The 19,678-nt window shown below is 39.2% G+C and overlaps 2 protein-coding genes across 3 annotated transcripts; both read left to right on the top strand.

The window, feature by feature from the left end:
- Positions 1-2,583: 2,583 nt before the first annotated feature.
- Positions 2,584-11,693, top strand: bspry (B-box and SPRY domain containing). Its single transcript, XM_017714102.2, has 6 exons — positions 2,584-3,307; positions 5,364-5,462; positions 6,475-6,705; positions 7,795-7,820; positions 7,954-8,078; positions 10,144-11,693. The coding sequence occupies exons 1-6, from the start codon at positions 2,951-2,953 to the stop codon at positions 10,677-10,679; spliced, it is 1,374 nt and encodes a 457-aa protein (XP_017569591.1). The 5' UTR covers positions 2,584-2,950; the 3' UTR covers positions 10,680-11,693.
- A 2,115-nt stretch (positions 11,694-13,808) lies between these two features.
- zmynd19 (zinc finger, MYND-type containing 19) lies at positions 13,809-19,340 on the top strand. 2 transcript variants are annotated; one of them, XR_001858596.2, is made up of 7 exons: positions 13,809-14,087; positions 15,380-15,439; positions 15,879-15,985; positions 16,082-16,222; positions 16,481-16,661; positions 18,034-18,227; positions 18,426-19,340. XR_001858596.2 is itself a non-coding variant. In XM_017714151.2 (6 exons), exons 1-6 carry the CDS (start codon positions 14,037-14,039, stop codon positions 18,175-18,177), a joined length of 684 nt encoding a protein of 227 aa, XP_017569640.1. In that variant the 5' UTR covers positions 13,810-14,036; the 3' UTR covers positions 18,178-19,340. The 2 variants fall into 2 exon arrangements, 1 of the variants encoding a protein (XP_017569640.1); XM_017714151.2 differs by having other exon boundaries at positions 13,810-14,087; positions 18,034-19,340.
- Positions 19,341-19,678: the final 338 nt, after the last annotated feature.

The raw sequence follows: 19,678 nt of genomic DNA, 5'->3' as shown, positions 1-19,678 counted from the left end.
ATTCGCCATGTTGTGCGAGTGACGGAGCGCTGCTTCAAGTTAGCCAGCTGCTAAAACCAGCTAGCCTGGGAAGCTAGTGGTCTCCTACTTTCCAATACCTCACAGCTTCCTCAGTATACCTTTTGTCTAAATCAGGGCTATAAGTTGCATAAACCCACATCTTTCTTTCACTTTCATAGTTCGGGACTGCACTTATACTAAAATATGATTGGTTAGCACTGTAACAGCACTTTAGTTGTTAGTTTAGATGTGAAAAGCTTGTTAGGATGTACTGAAATAGGCGAGTTCACTTTAGGACAGTACAGTTGCACCACTTATCTCTCACTCACACTTGGTCACAGGAGAACAGGAGGTCTTATATGTATACTTATATATGTATAAGTATATACATATATATTTATATGTATAACTCCACGTTTCAGACGTTGCTAAAGTGTATTTGGCAACTCATTTTACTTGTTGCCCCCTCCCTCCCTAATCATGTCAAAAAACTCAGAAGTGCACCCTCTCCTGGAGACAGCAGAGTGGTGTTGCTTTCCTTGCAGTAGAAAATGCCATCAGGGCTTTGCTAGAATGTAAAAGTGTGCGAATGGTCTGTTATATCGAGGAAAGTTACATTGCCCTAATTATCATTATCGTTTTATCGCCCAGCCCTGCTTACCGTATAGGTGCACATTGTAGTTCTACAATTACAGATTGTAGTCCAGATGTTTCTCCACCCCCTTTCTCCCTGTTCTTCAGTGGCTGAGACCTCCAGAAGACCACCACAGAGCAGGTATTATTTGGGTGGTGGATTATTTTCAGCATAGCAGTGGCACTGATGTGTTGGTGGCACGTTAGTGTGTGTTGCAAGTGGATCAGACACAGCAGTGCTGCAGTTTTTAAATAGCTCAGTGTCTACCTAACAGCATCCTGTGACCACTGATGAAGAACTTCAGGATGATTAACAAAAACTGTGCAGCAACCGATGAGCTACTGTGGCTAACTTTACATCTACAAAACGAATTAACCAGGTAGAAGTGTCTAAAAGAGTGGACAGTGACCGGACATTTCAGCAGCACTGTTGTGTCTGAACACCAACACTACCAAGTCAGAGTCTCTGCAGTGCTGAGAATGAAAGTATGCACAGAAACAAACATTGTCTATAACTGGGCCATTTTGTTAGCATGGAGCATGCTTAAGAGCAACCTATATGGACCTGATCAAATGGACAAAGAGTGCAGATACAAGGTAAGCGTTCTCAAAGTAGTATGTGCAGATAAACATGGGTGAAAAAAACAAATGAAATACCCAAATGAGTGAAGAAGCATAATGAGTTTAGATGATCTCAGATAATCTAAATCATCTGCACTTAGATTTTTATGGTACAAACATCAGTAAATTGTGGTCAAGAGCAAACATTCAATGACTGGTATGCATGTGCGCGCACACACACACACACATCATCTAAGCCGCTTCTCGTTCTGGGTCCCGGGGGGTGCTGGAGCCTATCCCAGCTATCATCGGGTAGAAGGCAGGATACACCCTGGACAGGTCGCCAGTCCATCGCAGGATGCAAGTGCAGTTCTGTGAAAAAACAGAAGAGAAACAACTGAAGAACAGCTATTCCTCAGGTGGCTGACAATGTCAATGCAAAATCAGACTGTGTCAGCAAGAACAGTCCATTAGAGAGGGATATTATAGTGGGGTTGCGTAAATCCCCCATTACAAAGATGAATGCACATTTGAAAGTTCAGTGGTGCAAAACCCATTGTCACTGCTCTACAGAGATGGGGGAAAAATGATAGGATCAAAAGAGTTATCCTTCAACATATTTTCCAAAAGTGAGTGAGTGCACGTGCATCATAAGAATGGTACAGGCCTGAATGTGTAACCTGAATGCGTAGATCCGAGACTCTGTGGGGGCCATTTTGTTAGCATGGAGCATGCTTAAGAGCTAGCATGGAGCATGCTGCTTAGAAGAATGCCAGAGTGTGTAAAGTTGCCATCGAGGCAGTGTGATATATATATATATATATATATATATATATATATATATATATATATATATATATGCTCCGAACAGGCATAACATTATGACCACCTCCTTGTTTCGATTGCACATTTTAACAGCTCCAGCAGTAGTGCTGTGTCTGATACACACACACAACACACACTAACACACCACCACCACCACATCAGTGTTACTGCAGTGCTCAGAATAATGCACTACCCAAGTAGTACCTGCTCCGCTGCTGAAGAACAGAACCAAAAACTAAGAGACTTCTGACTATGAACTTTGAGCTTGGGTAAAAAACCCTCAAGTTGAATGAACTCAAGAAAAGTAGAGCTATTTTATTTTAAGTTAAGCTGTCCTCTGGCATTTATTTTTAACACTATACACACACACACACACACACACACACATATATATATATATATATATATATATATATATATATATATATATATATATATATATATATATATATATATAAAATACACACTGTGTTCTTATTTAGAGTGTAGTATCACAATGTGCCTCCATCGAGTTGACCATTAACGTCAGCCTGCCATAACTTTCTCATTCCGCCTACTGTCAGACAAGTTGTGGATCAGGTGTGAATCTTTAGACGCGGAATGACTAGTATGACTTATAGCTGCTCAGAGAACAATTCCGTTTTGTATTGTATGTGAAACTGGCTCGCCAGCACGAGACTCATCCTTTTTGATGTAAGAACGTTTTTCTGGGTTCAGCGTTCTTCTGGAAAAACTGGACACTCGACTTGGAGCTGGAGCTTCCGTGTTGTACACCTGTGACAGGTAGGCCCGGCCCATCCGCAGAACTGGATGCACCTGCAGCGCCGCGCAGCAAAACAGAGGAGCGCTCCGGCTAAAGGAGCCGAAGAAAGTGTCCTGTTTTCTACTGCAAAGGAATCCAAACTGCCATTTACAGTCCATCCTAGCAGTCATGAGTGCGGAATATGGACTTTGTGACTTGGCCGTGGTGTCGTTAAGGGACACGGAGCAGGAGAGTGACTCTGGTATGCGGGGGTCTTCGGTGAACAACAGCAAGTTTCAGGCTGACTTTTCTGAAGACCCCCGTATAAGTGCGAGTGCGTTTCGTTACTCGAACGGCACTGTGAAGGCGGGCTCTTCGACGGATTCAGCCGTTTCGAGTGAAGTGAAACTGTGCTCCGTTCATGAGTCGGAGCTGGACCGGTACTGTAGCACGGAGGGGAGACTCGTTTGCTCGATATGTGTCACTCAAGGCTCTTGTGAGGGTCACACAGTGACACAGCTGGCTGAACGAGCCACGGCGGTGAGGGTAAGTTATGGAGAGCCGGTTAGCTGCTGTTAAAGGCGGATTAGCAAATAACGAGTTTCTGCCTGAAACTCAATTACATTTAACGTCAGAACAATGTAGCTCAACGACTGCCTTAAACTGATAGGCTAAGTGTGCTCTTTTGTGGTGGTATGTGCTCGAGAAGTCTTCGAAAAACATTAATTTTGTTTCTATCCGGAGGTTTTACTTCACTTTTTTGTCAACAATACAGGTGTAAATTTCAGTGTTGACATTCGACAGCCATTTTTGCTTGGCGGCGTTTTAGCAGACTCACACTCTCCTTAGTTTACCATACAAGTCCTTCAGAATTAGTGCCACTGATTTTAAGAAAATGTTCCATATACAATGCCAGTCTACCATTTGTTTCAGATAGTAATGTTGATAATGGTAAAATTGTGTAAATTAAATAAAAACTTACAACAATATGCATATACTTCATCCTGCCTGTACAGTTGAAGTCATAAATTTACATATATTACATGCATATTTAAACTAAGATTTTCACAATTCCTGGGATTTAATCCTAGCACCTCTTGGGTCACTTAGGATCACTACTATATTTTAAGAATGTGAAATGTCAGAATAATTCTAGAGACGATGATTTTTTTTACCTTTTGTTTCTTTCATTACATCATATTTCCAGTGGCTCAGAAGTTTAAATACATTTGGTAGCGTTGCTTTTAAGTTGTTTAACTAATGTCAAATGTTTCAGATAGCCTTCCACAAGCTGCTCACAGTAAGTTGTAATAATTTTGGCTCATTCCTCCGGACAGGCCTCCTTGCTTGCACAAGCTTTTTCAGTGCAATTTTTAATGAAAATGAGGTCAGTGCTTCATGATGGACACTCCATAACCTTCACTTTGTTGTTCTTAACCCATTTTGCCACAGCTTTGGAAGTATGCTGGGAGTCATTGTCCATTTGGAAGACCCATTTTCATCTTAGCTTTAACCTCCTGGCTGATGTCTTGCTTCAATATCTGCATATACTTTTCATTCCTCATAACGCCATCTGTTTTGTGAAGTGCACCAGTCTCTCCTGCAACAAAGCCCCCCATCAGCATAAAGCTGCCACCTCCATGCTTCATGAATGGCATGATGTTCTATGGCTTGGAAGCCTCCTCCTTTTTCCTCCATATGTGATGCTGGTCATTATGGCCACACAGTTTGATTTTTGTTTTATGAGACCAGAGGACATTTCTCCAGAAAGTAAGATCTTTGTCCCCATGTGCATTGGCAAACTGCAACCTGGCTTTTTTATGGTGGTTTTGGAGCAGTGGCTCCTTCCTTGCTGAGTGTCTTGTTTATATAGATACTTTTGTACCTGTTTCCTCTAGTGTCTTCACAAGGTCGTTTGCTGTTGTTGTTGGACTGATTTATATTTTTCACAGCAAAGTATATTAATCCCTATAGGAGAAGGAACGCATCTCCTTCCTGAACGGCATGATGGCTGCGTGATCTAAAGCCATGATATTGTTCTCTGAAATTTTACAAGCTATTTAAAAGCACAGTATTGTTGTATGTAAACTTCTGACCAAGTAGAATTTAAATATAGTGAAATAATTTGTTTTTAAACATTTGTTTATTTGCTAGTGTCATGTACAAAGTAGATATCCTAAACAATTTGTTAAAACTAGTTTGACGACATGGAATCTGTGGAGGGGATAAATATAAGTTTTAATGACTTCAACCTAAGTTTATGTAAACTTATGACGTCAACTGTATATTAACTTTACATTTAAGGCCAAGACCTTGTAAAACTATGTTTCAGACATCAGGCAATAACAACATATTTATAACCATTTCTTGTAATAACTTTCTATTAGGTAGTTTTTAGAGGCACTAAACTCTTTGGATGTCTCGTTCCTGTCACCACTTTTGTGAATTCTGCCAACTGTACAGAGCAGCACATTTTACGTCAAATTACTCTGAATAACTTGGTTTATATTTTAACAACTTAATTGTTAAAACTCTGTGGAATTCCTCTTTAATTTAAACCTGATGTGCGTAGGTTACTTATTACAAATGTTCTATCTTTCAGAACCAGTTGGTGGACATCTGTGAGAAAATGCAGCTGCAAGCCCTACGGATTGAACGCTTCATACAGCACACACTGAGTGAAAAAGAGAGAACTGTGCAGGTGATTGGTGGGCTTATAAATGCACATACACACACACGTGTGAAGAAACACCTGTCTTGGATGACTACCTTTATCCCAAGGAGATTTTTGCTTCTCCTAAAAACAAAACAGCCTGTTTATTCAACTAATCAAGGTCTTAAGAGTCACCTGATAAGCCAAATGTGTGACACATTAGTACGATAGGAGTATTAACTCCCTGAAAAGGTGCCTTTTCCCTCACCTTTAACCAGTATACAGTCTGATACTGTGTGTTCCTGTCAATTTTATGTAAATATAGAGTACAGTACTGTGCAAAAGTATTGTCATTGTAATAGTTATTATATTCATAATACATACAATATGTACATAATACATAATATAGTCATAATACACATTTCTAAAAATATTATGCAATTTGTTAATACTTCTAGAAAACTGAAGAACTACACCATATCATAAAAACCATAGATTTAGACCAGTTATAGAGAGCCTGTAAACAACAGCCAATGCATAAACTGCGTAGGAACGAGTAGCTGATTGTATGATAGCCCATTATGCTGTTGTCATTTATTATTAATTTGTTTTTAAATATGTAGTTGATTATTCCTTATGTTCTGTTTTTCGTAAACCTTTTTTAATTCATAGAACTTGATTACTGACAAAAATAAAACCAAGGTGTAATTTTAATTATTTCTCACTAGTAATTGTAATTCTTACTCAATAAAAAAAAAATATATATATATATATATATATATATATATATATATATATATATATATATAATTAATGACACAACTATTTACATAAGTAATCATGTAAACAACTAATTGGCAAACAAGTTCAATTAACAATGGTCAAATTGTCGCCACGCTGCTGTATTGCTGGTGCATTTAAAATATTGTGAAACATGTTGTGTAACCTGAAAATGCTCGATTATAATTATTATGTTATATTTTTCCCAAAATAAAGCTTAGTGTTTTAACAAACAACTGCTTATAATTGTTTATAAAGTTGTAATGGCTATGTGTTGCAGGCAGAGGCAAGCATTGCACGGGAGCAGGTGGTGGCTCAGGTGAACGCTGTGCGTGAAGCTTTGGAGGAAGAGGAGCAGCATCTGCTGGAGGCTGTGCACAGGGAAGAAGAGCGTGTAGAGCAGTGTCTTCTCACCCAGCGGGAACACTGGAGCAAGGCGCTGGGCACACTCTCAAATGCCCGCACCAGCCTGGTGCACACACTCACACACTCCACTGATGCCATGCTTGTGGTGAGGGCAAGCAACAAAGCTTCAGTCAGCTTGTTTGCAAGAAATTATGGCTGTCACTATTGATTTTATTAGTAATAGAGTACAAGTAATAGGGTAATTATTTAGAGTCTAAATAAATTAACTGTACATAGCCTTTCAAAAATATCTTATTGGAAAGTTTAAAAGCATTTAAAAGGACCCATATCATGGACAAAAAAAATCCCGCTTTTTGAAATAATATAATCATTTTAGTACAGAGACATATACCTTATCAATCTATCCTTTTCATAGATGGAAATCAATATCCAAAAACAGTCTGCTTTGAATCTTTGATGTCACAAAACATTCACATATATCCACCCTACAGCAGTTCTGTAGTTTGAATAATACTGCTTATTCATTTACATTTATGGCATTTGGCTGACGCTCTTATCCAGAGCAACTTACAATTAGATCATTTTTTACACAGGAAGGCGAAGGTGGTGTTAGGAATCTTGCTCAAGGACTCTTATTGGTATAGTGTAGGGTACTTGCGCTGCTGGGGGATTGAACCCCAGTCTACAGGGTAGAAGGCAAAGGTGTTAACCACTACACTAACCAACCACACTACACTAACCACACTACACTAACCACTACACACATGCAGAAGTTATGAGTGAGTGAATGTTTCAGCCTGGACTACTTTTTGAATGAGCCACAATACAGGAAAGCCAATCAGAATAGAGATTTTTCTTTTCTTTTTCTTTACATATATCAGTCTTAAAGGCATAGTAATAAAAACAGCTTGTTTGATTCTAAAGAAAAAAATTGGAAAATGCTCATGTAAAATGAATTTCAACAATGTTTTTGGTTTATAAATTCACACAAAGGTTATAAATGGACCTCAGGGGGAAAAATACTATGCAATAAAAAAATATAGTCTAAGATAAAAATGCAAGATATAGTAGGATATAATATGTAGCATATAGGTTTTAAAGAAGGATAATTTAATATATGCATTACTGTAAAGCAAATTACCAGCTAATGCCTATTCATCAAGAAAGCTAATTTCTGGTATCAGTATTGAATTGCACTGACCAATGTACTGTGTTTTTGAATCTCCCTTTGCAGATATCCAACCAGGAAATTTCAGACAGGTAATTTCTCAGATTTACTTGCAATGCTACACAGATAAAGTCTATAAAGCTGATTCACAAGTGTGTGTGTGTGTGTGTGTGTGTGTGTGTGTGTGTGTGTGTGTGTGTGTGTTTGTTTGTATGTGTGTGTCAGAATCGAGGAGGCTGAGGGTGTGGGGAACCCCAAAGATACAGAGAAACTGAATCTGAACAAGGATTGCAGGAACAGTAAACTCATGTTGGGGCTGTGGGCTAGTGCTCTCCTGCTGGGATCATCTGGTCAGTACACACGTACAAACAGCTCCTTCATTCTCCCCATTATCCCATAGAGAGAAATCACATTTATTGTCATAGAGATATTTGTATTCGAATGACCTGGGAATGTATTTCATAGCTTAATGCTGACCCTGGCAAAAAAATTAAATCTGGTAGGTTTCATCGCTCAGCATGCCAAATAAGCACTTACTTTTACAGGAGGAACCCATTTAACTGACATGCAAGTCACAGGCGGCTGCTTCTACATGAGAGTGAACATAATGCTTTAACAAAAAACACTCACATGCAACAAGTGGAAAGCCTGTCAATAAACATGCAAGGATACCTCATTTGCTTGCTAATAAATGCTTTAAAGAAAACTCAAAATATTTTGTTTAAAAAGCTCAGAGCAGATCAGCAACTGGAGACCAGCCTGACTTAAGTTTGATAAAGAAAAGTTTTTCCTTTTAGACTGATAAAAACTTAATGTACAGACTTCAAGGTAATTTGTGCACGTGGCAGTGTGGAAAACCAATAGCAGTCCACCTAACAGAATTCCAGTCATTCAGTGACAATATTGATGTACAACAAATGTGGAGGCTGATTTTGAAGCTGATTTGCCATGGCAAGTGATCACAAAAGGTGTTCTGAATTCATGCTGGTGTTTTTCTTCCCAGTATTCAAATGGGGTTTGTATAATCTACAAGGGGAGTCATTTTCCTGATGTTTTACTGATGTTTTAATGGCTGAATTTGAACAGCAAAGAATAAAATACTTCTCTAAGTGGCTCCATAAGTTATGAAATACCAGGTTACTTGGAATATTGGCTATTTGCAAGAGACTGATGTAACCTGGGTTATTTTTACAATTAATTTTAGAGCATATAGTGGCTGCTGTAATCTTTATTCACAGTCTGTAAAATGTTACTGACAATGAAAGATTCAGATAGAACTAAAACTACAGAGATACTCTGGCAATAATTGCATAACCTCACCCCAGCATTAAACCACCAAAACTAAATAAGATCTACTTAGAGTACTTTCGTTTGAGTTGGAGTGACGTTTGTGATCTATAACTAATCTATTAACATTAATATCTGGCCACACTAATGTTCTTGAGGCTAAAGGCAGTCAAATCATCACAGCAATGTTCCAGCATCTAGTCATTCCTAGATTACAACATGCAGTTGTATCATGGGGCTTAGTATGAAGCATTGCTTTCTGACAGCATGCTTTAATCTTTCAAGAAATGTTTAATTTTTCTGATTTGCACTCTAATTTGCAGAGGGTGAACTACCTAATATATACCCTTCAACTACTAATCCAGTCATACATATAGTTTCTGACCTACAAGGTACAACAGCAATGATATGTTCTCACACAGACACCCTGCTCTTCCAATCACATTGTAGTCAAAGTGCCAGTATCATGGAAAACGGAACTTTCCTGGCTTATTTGAAACAGAAGAGTTTGTTGCAGTATATCTAATTTTGTTAAGGTTATAATATAACAAGGTCAAAACATAACATTTACTAAATTAGTTGGTTTGAATTGTTTCTGTCTTGAATTGTGTTTCTTTGTCTTACAGACTGTATAGTCCATCTGCATCTCTGTATACAATGTTAGCCTCCTTTTACCCTGTTATTGAATGGTCAGGACCCCAACAGGACCACCACAGAACAGGTAGCCATGCTGAGAATGATCCACCACCCAAATAGTACCTGCTCTGTGATGGTCTTGTGAAGGTCCTGTCCATTGAAGAACAGAGTGATGGGGCTATCAAAGGATGTGGAGAAACAGATGGACTACAGTCTGTAATTGCAGAACTACAGAAGACAACTACATAATTAGTGGAGCTGAGAAAAATAAGTGAAGAAACAAGCAGGTGGTTTAAATATTAAACCACATTAAAATGATAAAAACTGCTTTTTGATTGAGGCAGCTCCTTTTCCAGACTGCTTATATATATATATATATATAGGTCTTAAAGGCTCAGTAACAAAAGCAGTCTGTTTGGAAAATGTAATGTAAAAATTAATTATGACTGTTTTTGTTTTTCCATACTTTTCCCCACATTGCTTCCTTTGTAGCTCGTGGTCCAGCTCACCTGCACTTTGATGAACGTAGCGTCAGCCCTCTCCTCTCCCTCTCGTCTGACTGCTGTACACTCACCTTCCTTCCCAAACGCCAGCGCCAGGCACCCCCCAACAACTCAGAGCGCTTTGACAGCTGGCCCAATGCCGTCTGCTCCCACTCCATCTCTTCAGGAACACACAGCTGGGTATTGGAGGTGGGTACCAGCGGTGCTTTTAAAGTGGGAGTCTGCTACACCAGCATGCAGCGTAAAGGCCCAGGCAATGACACCCGGCTGGGCTACAACACCAAGTCCTGGGTGTTTTCACACTACGACGGAGACTTCTCCTTCTGCCACAATGGGAAGAACATGACTATAGCAGTGGTGAAGAGGCCCACCAAAGTGGGCTTGCTACTGGACTGGACCACACAGACTCTGCTGTTTTATGATCCAGACACTATGTCCGTGCTGCACACTGTCAGCCAGGCTTTTACTGAGCCACTCCTGCCTGCTTGTGCCGTGGCTGATCAAAGCATCTCTATATTGCACTAAATGCATCAGGTATTCTGAATGATTTAATGTAGGAGAGCCGAAATGCAGTGAATATGTAGCCTTTATACATAGGAAGTATAGAATGTAGAAATATATTGTCACTGTTGTAACAGATTGGTAAAGAGAAGGAAAAAAAATTCTTAACTTTTACTGTAGGTTAACATAATAAGGTTATATTCCAAGTAATTTTTGGAGCAGTTCTGTTGGTCTATTCAGCATGAGAGTTGACACAATTTAAAGGGCAGATGGTGGTGTCAAAGAGTGTGCAAAAAAGGTTACAAGTTTTTGGAAATCCAAAGAAATGTGTGTGTAAAGTTATGAATACTTCATATGATGTCAATGATTAGATATAACGGAAACTTTCTTCTGTGTTCATCTTGCATTGTACACACTACTAATACTTAATATGATATGTGATTATTACAACTTTTACAATATGCCAACAGAATATTTTTGGATATATTTCTGTAATGTGTACTGTTAAAAGTGAATAGTTCAAGACAATCATATAGCTTATTTATGAAGGAAAAAAGACACTAACCAATGATTTAAAAATTCAGATCTTCGAGATGGATCAGATTGAAGTAATTGATTTGTGCCAGATGTCTTTGCATCCTGGTATTATTTAGCTTGTGTTTTATTTGGAATGATTTCTATGCAATGTTGTTCAGAGTGTAAAAAAGTAATGTGTGCCATTTTATATTTATTACTAAAAATGTGTAATGATTGTAATGTTCTGTGCCACTTTAACATGCTTATTTGATTATCATTTTTTCTGTTTTGCATTATGTTTAAAATGGATATTTAATTATAGGACAAGTATAAGATATAATTATTATTTGCATTAATTTTCTTGAAATGTTTTCATAGTATCATCATTGCACATATTTAGAAGGAAGATCAAATATAAGATTTTTTCCACTAACAACTGCAGTAAGACAAAACTGCTTTAAGCTATTCTCTATAGTCATTCCTACATGAAATAAGACAAGGAATAAATGTTATATAGTCGTGTCTCAGTCTCTGTCTTGGATGATTCACCCAGATGTAATGGTGCCTATTTGTCACAGTTTCACCTCTTCCTATAGCTTTTATTAGTAGTTAGTGTTTACTGGTGTGTGGTGGGTGTGGTGTGTATTACGCATTCTTAAGATCACATCTGTTGAGTTTCGACATGCTCGCATTAAGTGGATAAAATAAACAACATACTGGTCTTGCATGTTAGCAAAGGCTCACATTAAATTCAATTAAATTCCATCTGCATTGTGATATGATAATACTGAATGATACCCTCACCTGGAGAAATTGTTACAATTTCATACAAATGTCAAAGATTGAACTGATGTTAAAAATTCTGATATTTCTTTTAGCTGTGGCACTGAAGTGTATTTCACTATGTGACTGACCAGAGAAGGAACATTAGGGTTGATCTCATTTTGACACATGACGTTTTTCATACCTGAATATACTAATGTGAGTTTGACCCGGTTGACTAGTGAAGGTCCTTGGCTCTTGAGCTAAAATATTCCAGATTATGCAAAGGTATACCCAAGCCAGACTTCTACCTTCAGAAAGTCTGGTGAGTTTTTTTGTTAACATGGCCAAGAACTGCCTGCTTTGACAGAATGGGATATTTGACTGATGCACCTAATTGGCACAACAGTCCAAACACGTTAAGTACAAAAATTTTTTTTTTGCAATTGCTTACACACTGGTTGAGTAATTTGGCTCTACACATAAACTAAATAAGACAACAATTACAGATAAACATCTCACTTCTATTCAAAATGAAACTCTGCAATTAAAACCTAATATTATTTTTTCAAAATGGCATTTTTGGAAAGCAAAATTACACACATGCACCATTTGAATTACACTTTCAAAACAGCAGCAGCGTGCTGATGTCCTTTATACCAAACATTTCTGTCTTTAGCACTTTGCACACCTTTTTAAAATTTTCAGGCCTCTGTGAAAGATGGTTTCAGTTCAGTTCATCACATTTCAATGAACACAGACAAAGAAAGGCTCCTGAAAACATTTTCATTTTTTGCCATTGCAGGTTTTTCTGAAAGAAAGAAAGAAAGAAAGAAAGAAAGAAAGAAAGAAAGAAAGAAAGAAAGAAAGAAAATATTAATGGCAATACAATATATAACCAACATGTTACTGTATACTCGCGAAAAAATAGTAAAATTATAGCACAATGGCATAAAAATAAATCATATTATTCTATGAGATTGTAAGGGATGGGGTGGATTGTTTTAGGATCCAACTTTCTTTTAGGGGCTGGCCACATCACCTCACCCACATCGCAAGCAATGTCATCCCTGTCTAGTCAACGAGAAAAGTATCCAACCATGGACTGACTCGACCTCAGTGTTTCCGTTTGCCTCTGCTTTCTGAAGAAGCCGGCGGGCATGTGGTTGGCGATCATACACTGCGCTATAGCCAGTCGGAAAAAATACTGAATTTGATTGATAAATGAGAAGTAAGGGGGCAAATATAAAACTGTGAAGTTATTGTACTTATTGAACCAAAGCAGCCCAGTGGAGTGTAAGAGGTGACAGATTTTTGTACTGCTAAAGGCTCAGACAGTTTTGTGTTCAGTTACTGTATAAAGGTATCCAGGTGTGTGCACGGATGTTGCCAAGTTCAGGTACGTTTTGCTGTTTGAATATGAGCGTTTCCAGTTATTGCAAAACTCTCATTCTTGAACAAAGTAACTGTGTGTAGTTTTTGTATAAGCGCGTTTGGAAATTGCACTCAATCTTGTACTTTGGTGTCGTTATTTAAGGCATGGTTATAAAAGTTAGGATTCGATGTTTTTGTCTAAGACATCGGAAAAAAACTGTAATGCGTCGTGTAAACGATGTTTCTAATACAATCCCGTCTGTCAGGCTTCTTCAGAGTTTCGCGCTAAAATGACGAAATATTCCCGCGCTTTGAGAAGCAACGGCCAATGGCGTGAGGCAAGGAAGCGAGCGGGCGGAGCTTGCGGTGAGATTCAGCTCTCTGATTGGCCGCTCGGATCAAAATCTATGACGCAGTCGACGCAATGCCAGACACTGTCAAATATCTAACGTTTTTATTGGACAAGCCGCTCGGTCTTCTTCAATGGTTGGAGTCTACTCAACAAGGGTTGAGTCCCACCCATTCTTAGCGCTGGCAGGTTTTCCAACGCCACTCAGCGGCGCATCACGGTGGTTTGGTAGCGGGTGGGGAAGAGTCGGGCAACGACTGACCCTCGTATACAGCAAAACTTGGACGGAACACGGGGTTAGGGGTTGCCCAGACTAGTTTCAAACCCACAAGCCACCACGCCTGGTTTTACCTTCCTCTCCATACCTGTGAGCTCGTCTAATGTCGGATTTCAAGCTTGGGATTGTTCGACTTGGCCGTGTGGCCGGGAAGGTGAGCCGAATCCTTTGGACTGCCATGTGCGAAGGGGAGGGGATCACAAACCATTAGCTGGCTAGGTTAGCTAGTAAATGGCTTTTCTAGCAGTTTGTGAGAACATCTTTAAAACGTGACACCTATACCGTTGGCATTACGACACTTATAGTTTTTTATTTGAACATAACAGCTCCACAGCGGCTCGGGTGGAACGAGCAATTTCTCCGGAGTCTTTTCGTCGCTCGAGCCGCCTACTTTGCCGCGCTAGCTACCGAGGCTAAGCACAGCTAGCCAGCTAGCAAAATAAATGAGCTGGTTTATGAAGCCGACTGTGTTGTGTGAAGCTTTCAGTAACTTTATTTCATACTTTGAACGTTTCGGGGCAGGAGATGTTGATGTGGTACTCGTTGTGTTCCGTAGCTGCCGGCTTAATTTAATTAGCATACATGTAATTAGAAGACGTCGGCAGATCTCTCAACCAGGAACCGCCGCAACGTGACTCAAACCGGCATGTCGACTGTGATGAGCTTTACTAGCGAGCTAACCAGCTAAGCTAGCTGGCTAGCTAACTAAACAAAGTACCCATTATATTTGACAGAGCTGTGAAGCGTTGTAACGTTAGTTGTATATCGAAGTTGCTGTTATGGTTATTGTTGTCCGACTGGTAACGTTATACTATGTGGCAACACTTTAAATCAGTTAATTTAGGATATCGATGTACCTCCAGTGTCTACTGCTTGTAATCGGCGAAACGGGCTTGTTGGCGTTATCCGTACAGCTCGACATCCAACTTGGTGGTAGAACCAGGCAAGTCCACTTTGTGTGCCAGGCCTCTCGTGCCGTGACACTAGAGGGCAGCCGGTAAACAGAGATCAATTGGAATAGGTGTGGGCTGGGGCTTTATGACTGAAGGCCTTCGTAGCCTAATGATGCAGGAACTCTTGTTGTCATATGACTGGGCTTGTGTTGGGGGACAATGGCAATCATAATCTGTAATTTTACCATTGCACGTTCGTGTTTCCTGGACTGGGCTAAGCGGCATGCATGCAATCCAGTAACTGTGTGGCCATTTGAAACACTCTGCTTTATCTGCTATGTGAAGTAAACGAATAAATGTATATATTTTTAAGAATAAAATGATCAGTGGAAGTAGTGTAAGCAGCCTGTTCTAGAAGTTTAGACAGGTAAGTGTCTAAACTATATAGTTGTATACTATATACAACTATATTGTGTACTATATCACAATTGTGACTTGTGAAAGAAAAGCCATGCTGTTGACAGCCATTATATATCATTCTGTTCTCTGCCAGACAAAGTACACCCTCATTGATGAACAGGACATACCACTTGTGGAAAACTATGCCTTTGAGGTGAGAAATTAGTCTTCTTTCTAAATTGACTTTATCATTAGCTGTCGATACCCAGAGAAGCATGCAGATGCCTCTGTATTTAAACCTTTTTATGTGATTTTGAGTTTCTATTCAAGAATATTGGCATGCTTTTTCCCCTTGTGTAATGAAAGCAACAAGGCAATAAGGAACTCTTTGCATTACGTTCTGTGCATCGAACATCATAATATTAATCAGTAATTGTTGCTATTTTGTGTGCAAATATAGTTTGTCTAAAGAATTAAATTTGCAATGTGTCTCAACACTTCTAAGGTTGACGTATACTTCTGCCAACATGCTTGTAAGCACATCTTCGCCTGTGCATGTTTGCAGATGCTGAAGTGTAGTTTGGGCTTTAGTTCTATCATTGAAGCCTGAGCTTCAAGCATAAGTTTTCAAATCCTCTGTAATGATTTTTCAGGCTCGCATGGAGGTTGATGCTGATGGCAACGGAGCAAAAATCTTTGCTTATGCCTTTGACATTGGCAAAGGCCGTTGGGCTGCTCGACCCCTGCATGAGTTACTCTGGTGAGTTTGCGTTTTAAGAAGTTTGGCCTTGTTCTCTTAAATAGTTAATCAACATTAAGGTGAATGCTTATATATGTATATGTTGTATGTATGCAGGGAAAAACACAGAGGTGGCATCGCTCCTAGTTTCCAAGTCGTCCACATAAACTCAGTCACAGTGGACAACCGTCTAGACAACTTGCGCCTCGTTCCTGTTGGCTGGAGTCCCAAACCAGAGGAGCTGTCCAGCAAGCAAAGGTAACAGAGTTTACAGGACACTCTGCTGGAGGATTGGTGGCACCGCATTAATTTCATACTGTGTCTCTTGAATTACATAGAATCAAAGAATGCCATTCTCCAGCATAAATACAACTTAGGGAAATGCTGTTAGGCATGTTATAACAGTTTTGAAAAGGCAGTAGTTAAGTAGCTAACACTCAGCAAAGCCTTAAGCCTTTTACTTCACATCTGCCATCTGAGATTTACTTTGTTTGTCTGTGTGTGGTCTTTCTGTAGAGAGCAGTCACTGTACTGGCTGGCCATCCAGCAGGTGCCAGCAGACCCAGTTGAGGAACAGTATCTGGAGTTGAGCCGCACACGCTACTACAACGCTAACGGAGAGCTTGTGGAGGAGGAAGAGTGCTCCTGCACGTACTACGAATGTCATTATCCCCCTTGTTCGCTTATTGAGAGGAGGGTGAGTACTGTCATACTTCCGTTACTGCTATTTGGTGTCTTGAAGGTATAATAAAAGGCTTTTAAAAGCACAACTTTTGTCCAAACTTTGCATAATAGCTCTTTGAAGTATGTCTCATTTGTTTTTGCGCTATGGTCTTGGGCTACGTTAACAAGTCCTGATCTGATTCTTTTTTCATAACTTAAGATTTTATTTTATTGTTTTTAAGATCAGATCTGAGGCACTTTCCTGTGTGTTTCTTGATCATATTTGCCTTGTGGCCCAGCAACCTTAATCACAGCAATCAGATCAGAATTCATGTTTTGCACCTAATAATAAACAACTGACAACAGTTCATGGAAAATTGTGTTGGTGACAAAGGCCTTCTTTGCTGGTTATTTTGTGATTGGTTAGTAGTTTGCGACCAATATGAGCCACTTACCGTGCTAAAATGTACCTTTACATTAGAAAGACTGGATCTAAAATGGACTTGAGAAGTGAGTTTTGTGATGTGAATATTGCCTTATTTCAGCATGCCTACCATGTTGACCATTTAAGGTTGCTGCCAGGGACAACCGAGCCAATTTCTCTCAAAAAATTGGATCTACCTTAAAAATGAAGTTTAGAGACAAGCTAAAACCTCTCTCACCTCACAAAATTGTGTGTATTAATTACTGGATACTTCAGAATGTGGGTTTTTTTTTTTTTTTTTTTTTTTTTTTTTTTTTTTTTTTTTTTTTTTGAAAGAGCAGTTTCAAATGGAACATTGCATTGATCTGAGACTAACTTAATATCAGATCGAAAACAGCAGAGAAAAGTCATCAGTTCAGAATCAGTTATTTGTTATAGGATCAGTTAGTCTGTGATGTTGTTAAGTGTTTCTTCCTTTGTAGTAGTAGTGTGTTTGAGCAGTTTAAGCCTGCTTTTAGATGGTCATAAGTAGTGTAATTAGAAATATTACTTAAACATCTTTTGAATTTTGAAGCTTTTTTTTTTTTCTTTCAAGCTTGCAGTATATTGATTGGGATCTGAAAACGGAAAAGTGTCATGTCATCTGCACTCAAAATACATGAATATCTGGTTAACATTTACAGTACTTGTGAAGCTCCTTTCAGTGTAATTTTAATAGACAGAACAAAATAAAATGGCCTTATTACAAGTTATGTCAGGTTTGTAAGACATTGTTTTAGCAGAGATTACCAGTACTCAGGAGACATATTAACTGTATTCAGTGTAAATCATCTGATGCCATGATACTGTGGTTTTATTGTAACTGCCCAGCAGTACTGTTTTGTGTTAACTACTGTTTTTCTTTCTCTCTTTTTTTTTTTTTTTTTTTTTTTTTTTTTTTTTTTTTTGAATATATATATATATAAATGTATGTTCTCTTCAGCTGCGAGAGTTCAACATCTGTGGTCGATGCCAGGTGGCGCGCTACTGCGGTTCCCAGTGTCAGCAGAGGGATTGGCCAGCCCATAAGAAGCAGTGCCGCGAACGCAAGAGGGTCCTGGCCCTAGAGTCTGAACCTGAGCGGTGATCCCTTGAACACCACTCTGAAGAAAGGTCCTAGGGGAAGGGGGTTTTCGGGTGAGACTTACAGTTAAGATGCAAAATGAAATCTGCTGACTGACTAATAGGATGGGTGACGTTGGTGGGCTAACAGGCCTGTTCAGGGGGGAAAAATACCTTGCTTCCCAGAACTTTATCTCCTTGGCGTGTCTGAGGTGGTTATGGGAAATTAGGGGATTTTTTTTTTAAATATTTTTTGTTTTGTTTTTTTTGGAGGGAGGCTATAAAAGGCTCTACCTGCTGCTATGGATGTGTGTTTTGTGAAGAAAAACGCCATGCCGTCATGACTTCCTCTGTGGACTGTCGACAGTTCATAAGCTCACTCCTTCCTTCCATCCACGCACCCGTCATGAAGTGTTAGCCGCTGGTATCGAGCGACAAGCCTGCTGTACGAAGAGACGGAATAATGGAGTAATGGACCTCTTCACTGTACTACCCTTTTTCCTCTCCTGGTTGAACTTCCTGTGCACATAACCATGCACATGCTCACCTACTTGCCATAATGTTCCCCAACAAGTGTGCAGTAGAGGACTGCGTGAATTCACACTACCAGTATTTGTTCGTGTGTGTGTATGTGCGATGCCATTAATGACTGAAGGACATGGATGAAGTGGTAGAATATTTTTTTTGGTTTTGTTTTTATCTTTCTTTCAGGGGAGAGTGGGGTGGGAGGAGTTTTTTGTTGAAGCTGGGATGTTGTTGCTTGTAGAACTGTTTCCATGTTCCTGTGTCAAGTTTCTGAAAATGCATTACTCTCGGTGCTGCATTACAATCCCAGTTACCCTTCCAGCTTCAATTATGTTCACGCGCCATCACGAGCATTCAGCTTCGAGGGACGTCCTGGAAAAAACTTGAAAATCCACAGTGAAAAGTTGTCTCTTACTAATGTGGACAACGTGTACTTGGATGTGTCTTCAAGTTGACGTTTGGGTTCCCAGTTATTAATTTATAAATCTGTCCTTTGTGTCCACATAAGCATTGCTTATGTAGTCATGCGTTCTTATTTTATTTTTGTATAACCCTCCACCCAAAAACAAGGAAAAAAAAAACATACATGCACACATGTCTAAAGTGCGTCTTCCTCTTATGTGAAGGGCAACTCTACCGAACTGTGATGCGCACACACACATACACACAAATTAGCATGTATTGCAGACATACATGCAATTTGTTGATGGTTGTGTGTACCAATATGTCTATTTATCTGGATGGGGTTGAACACTGTGCACTGAGTATCCTCACTTTTATCTTTTGTCATTTAGGCAGGGAAGATGTGTCCGAATGATTGAGTTTAGGGGGGAAGGTGGGGTGTCTGTCTGTCCTTTTTTTTTTTTTTTTTTCTAAGACTATTACAGTACAAACATTTAAATGCATAGAAAGAAGTATGAAATATGTGAAAGGGCATAATGTTGGTGATAACTGACCATCTCTTGTCACTGTACAATAAAATAATAAAGTAATGATGTGAG

This window comes from Pygocentrus nattereri, chromosome 23 (genome assembly GCF_015220715.1).
Source record: "Pygocentrus nattereri isolate fPygNat1 chromosome 23, fPygNat1.pri, whole genome shotgun sequence".
NCBI lineage: Eukaryota > Metazoa > Chordata > Actinopteri > Characiformes > Serrasalmidae > Pygocentrus > Pygocentrus nattereri.
This window is presented reverse-complemented; position numbering and strand designations above follow the sequence as displayed.

Coding starts and splice junctions, on each gene's coding strand:
- bspry (XM_017714102.2), top strand. CDS start 2,951: ATGAGTGCGGAATATGGACTTTGTGACTTGGCCGTGGTGTCGTTAAGG. Junction 7,821..7,953: donor AACCAGGAAATTTCAGACAG/GTAATTTCTCAG, acceptor TGTGTGTGTCAG/AATCGAGGAGGCTGAGGGTG. Junction 8,079..10,143: donor TCTCCTGCTGGGATCATCTG/GTCAGTACACAC, acceptor CTTCCTTTGTAG/CTCGTGGTCCAGCTCACCTG.
- zmynd19 (XM_017714151.2), top strand. CDS start 14,037: ATGTCGGATTTCAAGCTTGGGATTGTTCGACTTGGCCGTGTGGCCGGG. Junction 15,986..16,081: donor CCCCTGCATGAGTTACTCTG/GTGAGTTTGCGT, acceptor GTATGTATGCAG/GGAAAAACACAGAGGTGGCA. Junction 16,223..16,480: donor GAGCTGTCCAGCAAGCAAAG/GTAACAGAGTTT, acceptor GTCTTTCTGTAG/AGAGCAGTCACTGTACTGGC.